Genomic DNA, 6157 nt, shown 5'->3' with positions numbered 1-6157 from the left:
GCTGGTTACTTATTGTGATTTTAACCTCACTACTGATTTCCCCACAGTCCATATGTCCACTTCAGTATACACTACTGTTCAAAAGTTTGGGGTCACTTAGATGTCCTTATTTTTGAAAGAAAAGTGTGTTTTTTTCAATGAAGATAACATTAAATGAATCAGAAATACACTATAGACACTGTTAATGTGGTAAATGACTATTCTAGCTGAAAATGTCTGATTTTTCATGGATTATCTACATATGGGTACAGAGGTTAGTGTGAGTTTTCATGGAAAACATGAAATTGCCTGCATGACCCCAAACTTTTGAACAGTAGTGTATTTTGATTTTTGCCTGTGTGGGGGACCAAAATATGATAACGTCTGACAATCAATTATTTATTGCTTTACTCCATGTTGGAATAAAATAACTGTTGGCCCCCTGGTGGCTCAACAAGTTGAGCGGGTGACCCATAAATAAGGGCTATAGTCCCCGATGCAGCAGTCATGATTTCAGATCCAGCTCATGGGCCTTTGCTGCAGGTCCTTCCCCAATTCCTCTCCCCACTTTCCTGTCTTTCTCTCACTGCTGTCCTGTCAATAAAGCTGAAAAAAGGCCAAGCAAAGACCTTTTAAAAATAAATAAATAACTGCAAGGTAATATTGAGTTTTGATAGCTTCATGTGTTTGCATTAAATCATACTGGGATGTTGTGAAACTGAACATAACAAAAAAAAACTCCTGCCAGTTTTCCATACAGTGTTTGATTGGGAGGGAGTACTGGATTTAAACTGTCACATTGGTGTTTGACTCTGGTACCAAACCATTGCATCACATTTCTTCCAGAAAATGAACTTGTTAAATATCAGAAATGAAAGTAAACTGTCATATTAGAGAATGAGTGGTATTTTAAAAATACTGAAGCCTACTTCTTCTATTAAGTTCCTCATTTTTATCAGGAGTAAAGCAACAGACTTCTGGAACTTTTTTGCGATCATCCGCAGGTCATCTTGTGTTGTCAGTCTTTGTGAAGAGTAAAGACTTTAGATGGACACAATATATTTTCCTCCAATGGGATAGATTCACAACCTGTCTGCACCTGGCCAGTTTCCCAGAATTCATCTCTCTTCAGCCATCCCCAGTTTGTTCAGGATCAGTAGCTTCACCTCATAAAACCTCTATTGCAGACATTATTCAAACCTCCTCCTAAAGACATGACTGACACGCTGATGAATCATGACACAGATCCAGTTTGTGTTTTTGCCTTTTTTTGGACACGTGAATTTGATTATTTGTTTCTTTTAATGAGAATCATTTCTTGAAAGCCATGTTTACTGGATTACCAGTAAATACTCGTGTAAGTTCATACGGTCATTCTGATAATCAGTGCAACATCAAACCAATAATACTATACAATACAATACTAACAGGAACATGGCCAGAACTCATGAGACAGCATTTGGTGTTTTAGCAGAAATTCACTTATTTTAGTGAGAAAAAGTTGTTTTTGTTCGTCCCGAAATGTATTTGGATGGCCAAATGTTTGATAACTGAAATCATTTAAACATTTAAACTATTATTATTATTATTACTAGTATTAATTTTGGTTGTTGGAGGAGTGCTGAAATTTTTAACCAAAATAAATAAAACAGTGCAGATATGCCTGGAAAGTACTGGCAGCATCAACTGTGTTTAGCATAAGTGAGTAAAAAGTGTTGTGAAATGTCCTGCAAAAGAAGGCAATAAATAACTGCGATTTAATGTTTTGTTTTTAAAAATCAGCATCACTTGAGTTTTAACCAGCACTGTCTTTTCAAAAAATAAATCATTATGACAGTTTTCTGTGTCTAAAAGCTCCTAACTGCGTATTAGCTAAACCTATGTTTGTTGTATAGTTTGACAATTTTATTTGCTTTTGGCTTTTTGGATTGTACACTAAAACTGTAATCCAGTAAGGATTCATATGATCAGAGTCTGTAAAAAACATATCCTTCCTTTACATGTAGGTTTTGTTTTGCAACCATGTTCGCTGCACAGTTTCTTGTAACACATATTTTCACATATCCATCACAGTGCCACCCAGGTGGGGTTGGATCCAAATGAGCTTATCAACCTGCACCACCAGCACATGCACAGACATTCATGTGATCACTGTACGCAGAAATCTAGAAAATATTTTATTAATAATGCAAGAAACAAGTTCATGGACAGTGAAAAACATGCAACATTGTATTATTACAACACTTGTTACGAACCACAATGTTTTGTTTCCTGCAGCCATGGCTTCTACAGAATTGTTGCATAAATGACAGTCATCATCTAAGAGACGCAACGTACACTGCTTTTGAAAACAAAGAGCAGATTTCACCACTTCTTCCTGTTTAAAAGATTAAGATAGCTGATAGGCAGAAAAGCTTTTTTTTTCAGGTCAACAAAACAAAAAGGTGTTCAAATGGAAACACTGCAGTGTCTGAAGACATTTCATTAATATGGGACTTAAATGCCTTTCATTTCAAGAAGAAACATGCAAGCTTTGTAAAATGCACAACAATAACATCTTAATAGCTGCATGAGTTCTCAAAGCAGTGAAAGTATGGCATCATGGAAGTAGTCCAAACTGGGCAGCTTTCTCATCATGCACTTTGATAGAAAGTTCTCCATTTTTGTTTGTTTTTTGTTTTTTCCTTCTGGAGTGTGAACCTTTTGGACTCATTGATCAATGATAATTAAGTTATTTGAAAATAAAAACACAGTCCTGCTTGTAAATGTTACATCTGGGCTATGGCAGGATGCTGAGGCTCTGAAGTAAATAACCAGTGTGAACTTTATTAGCAGTCTTGTTATTCCTCCATCCATCAATCATTTATTCACTGTTTAATCCTCATTAAGGTCACGGGGGGCTGGAGTCTATCCAGCTGACCTTGGGTGAAGGCAGGGGACACCTTGGACATGTCACCACTCTATCACTGGACTACACATAGAGGCAACAATCACACTCACATTCACACCTACAGACAATTTAGAATCACCAATAAACCTGAGCATGTTTTTGGACTATGGGAAGAAGCAGTACCTGGAGAAAACCCATGTATGCACAGGGAGAACATGCAAACTCCACAGAGAAAGCTCCCAGGCCCAGGTCGGGACACAAACCGGGGATCTTCCAGCTGCAAGGTGAAAGTGCTAACCACCATCTAACAAATATTAGTTTTCTTTTTCTTTTCAGATTATATTACAACAATTGGCCACCTGGGAGTAGAAATATAAATCGCCACCACCTAATCCTCCATTAGAACTTTTTGTTCACATAGTGACAGAGGTGTTTCTGGATCTGATACTGCTGCCGGAGCTCTTTCTGTAAGCCATGTGGAGCCTCTTGCTGATGCAGCCATGTTTGTAGAGAGCTAAGAGCAGCTGGTTACGAAACTTCTCCCCAATGAAGGCATACAACACCGGGTTCACCGCACAGTGCATGAAGGCTAACACTTTGGCCAAATGTAGAACCACTTCCACCCTGTAGCGAGTTTCACATGTCTTCACCTCAATCGTCTCGCCTCGTATGAGTGTGTCAATCAGCACAGTGACGTTATGAGGCAGCCAGCACACTATAAATGCCAACACCACTGCCAGGATGACGCGCATGGCCTTGTGCTTCTGTTGACTGCGGGTGTGGAACAGTGTCACCACGGTCCAGCCGTAACACACCGCCATGACCAGCAGAGGCAGGAAGAAGCCCATCGTATGCCTCAGGAGACGTATGCTGACTTGCCACTGGTCACTGCTTTCATTAGTTAGGTTTTCGTAGCAGATGAACTTGCCCAGGTCATCATCGTACATGCTCTCCCTCTTAATGGCCACAGGTAAGGCCAGCGCTGCAGCCACCAGCCACACAACGCTGCACACCACTTTGACCAGCAGGTGATGAGAGGGCAGCACACGTGTGGCTCTCACAATGGCAAAGTAACGGTCCACGCTGATGCACGCCAGCAGGAACACGCCGCTGTACACTGAGGCCTCCTGAAAGCCCGAGAAGAGTTTGCACAGGAAGTTGCCAAAGATCCAACCAAAGTGCGTATCCACAGCCCAGAACGGGAGGGTGAGGCAGCAGAGGAGGTCTGACAGCGCAAGGTGCATCAAGTAGATATCTGTGCTGGCTCTGCCTTTCTTCATATAGCAAACCACATAGACGACTACGCTGTTGCCAAAGAGGCTGAAAACAAACACGATGAAGTAGACAATCATCAGGCCCAAGCTGTTAAATCCAGGCACAGTGATGTTGCAGGGAGTAGATGGTTCGTAGTCTTCATAAGCATAAGTAGTGTTCTCCATTGAGCTGAAGTATGGATCATCGAAAAGGCCCTCATATTCATTAGTGGACATCAACTAAACAGAGACAAAATCATTGCAACTGGTAAGAAGGAGCCACATTAGAATCAACAGTTTAAGGCAGCACAGTAGAGATTAGCTTTGAATGAAATTTGAAAAATACATTTCAGGCTGATAGGTTTTACATCCAATCAGACTAAACCACACATAGGCGTCATGAACCAAAAACTGTTTAGTTTTTGGATCATGACTTTCAAGGTTGACCTAAAGTGCACCTTTTAAAGAATTCACTTTTTAAAATATCTGAAAACAGATCATACATCCAGGGAACAAATGCTTGTTACTATTAATCTGTCAGAGACATTAAACTGGTGCAGTTTTGATGTTGAAACTGCAATATACTTTGGTAATAGAAAAAATTGTGAAGCTGAAAAAAAAACTGTATTTTTACTTTCGATTGAAACTCCTGGAGTTGATGTGAAATTGATTTGAATGCAGTTTTCAAGAGAGCATGAATGTGTTTTTCAACCCTGAAATTATAGGATTATTTTAGTAATACTGATTATAATGAGAATTAAACACAAATGAACACTCTACCTAGATTAATATATAGTGAATTTTAACTGACTAGCTGTTTAAAAGTTTGACATCTTTGCTTTCAAGAGGTTGATGACAAAATCAATACCACTCTCATATATGTATAATCTTCCACTTAGGAGAGAGCTGAGCTCAGCGTAATGAGTGGAAACAGGGGAAAATAGCAACTCTGTCAAAAGATAATGATATTAGCCCTCCAGCAACTTCATCATTTGGAGATGAATGAAGTCTGTGGTCAAGAAACTTGGCTAGGAACTACCTCTACATACTAAACAAACAAGTTACAAGGAGACTTTCATTGTTTGACAGTAAGCCATTTAAAATTCTGAATAATCTCACTTTATAAATATAGTCACATATCACTGTATCATAGCAGTATTAATATACAATGCTACTGAAATGCAATGACACTAAAATATTTCTTGGTCTAACATGCATGGCTCCACAGCTCTTTCGTCCTTGGATCACATTCACAACAAATAAGAAAATTCCAGAATTCCATAGCTTACCTGTTTTTCTCCTTCTGCTTGATTGGCCAGTGCCAAATACTTCAATAGAGTAACTGTGAAAAGTTGCAGCTTCATCTCTCTTTTTTTCCTGTGTACAGGTTAAACAAGAATAACGCGACTTGTCAAGGAGACGTAGTGGAAGTCCTTCTATGCATTGAGTTTGTAGAGTAGTGATGCTGCTGATATATTAGCAAAGTCGATGGTTCAAAGGAAGTCAGCAAACCACAGACTTCATCTGTATATAGCAATCTACATGTTATCTCCCCTGAACATTCATGTTCAATCACACAGGTGAATGCAGAAGGTGACAAGATGCTGAAAAGCTAAACCTGCAGAGAAATGTTGATAATATTTCTATTAAATAAAACTTTTTAGCCAGTAAAAGTCTGCTGTTACAGTGTGTTGTTGTAATTGCAGTTGCACAACACAATTTTTTTTTTTTGAAAAATGAGCCAAATTCACAGTGTAGGAAAGTATAATTTGGTCTCTAACCATTGTCAATATGTCTGTCTTTTCTTCTTTGTATTATCATAAATCAACCCCGTCTGAAAATTAGTGATTAAGACCAATTTTAAACTTTAAAAATCCCCCCTCCCAAAAAATCACTATGTATAAATAATATTTCATACAGTACATTATTCTGTCAGTTTATTGATGTGCGCTGAAAGAGTCCATATCAGAGTAATAAGGGCTCAGGCAATTCAAAAAGAATTTCCATTTTCCTGTTGTCTTACATCCCTGTTGAT

The 6157-nt window shown here is 38.8% G+C and overlaps 1 protein-coding gene across 1 annotated transcript; it reads right to left on the bottom strand.

Moving 5' to 3' along the window:
• Positions 1 to 2143: 2143 nt before the first annotated feature.
• Positions 2144 to 5551, bottom strand: cxcr2 (chemokine (C-X-C motif) receptor 2). The gene is made up of 2 exons (XM_023289087.3): positions 5412 to 5551; positions 2144 to 4362 (listed from the first exon to the last, which is right to left on the bottom strand). Exons 1-2 carry the CDS (start codon positions 5484 to 5486, stop codon positions 3283 to 3285), a joined length of 1155 nt encoding a protein of 384 aa, XP_023144855.2. The 5' UTR covers positions 5487 to 5551; the 3' UTR covers positions 2144 to 3282.
• Positions 5552 to 6157: the final 606 nt, after the last annotated feature.

The sequence above is a fragment of the Amphiprion ocellaris genome, chromosome 11, assembly GCF_022539595.1.
Source record: "Amphiprion ocellaris isolate individual 3 ecotype Okinawa chromosome 11, ASM2253959v1, whole genome shotgun sequence".
NCBI lineage: Eukaryota > Metazoa > Chordata > Actinopteri > Pomacentridae > Amphiprion > Amphiprion ocellaris.
The sequence above is the reverse complement of the archived record's forward strand: the minus strand, read 5'-3'. Positions and strand labels throughout refer to the sequence as shown.

Excerpts from the sequence above, each read along its gene's own strand:
- cxcr2 (XM_023289087.3), bottom strand. The coding sequence starts at position 5,486 with ATGAAGCTGCAACTTTTCACAGTTACTCTATTGAAGTATTTGGCACTG. Across the intron at positions 4,363-5,411 it reads AAGCAGAAGGAGAAAAACAG|TTGATGTCCACTAATGAATA; the intron begins GTAAGCTATGGA and ends GTCTCTGTTTAG.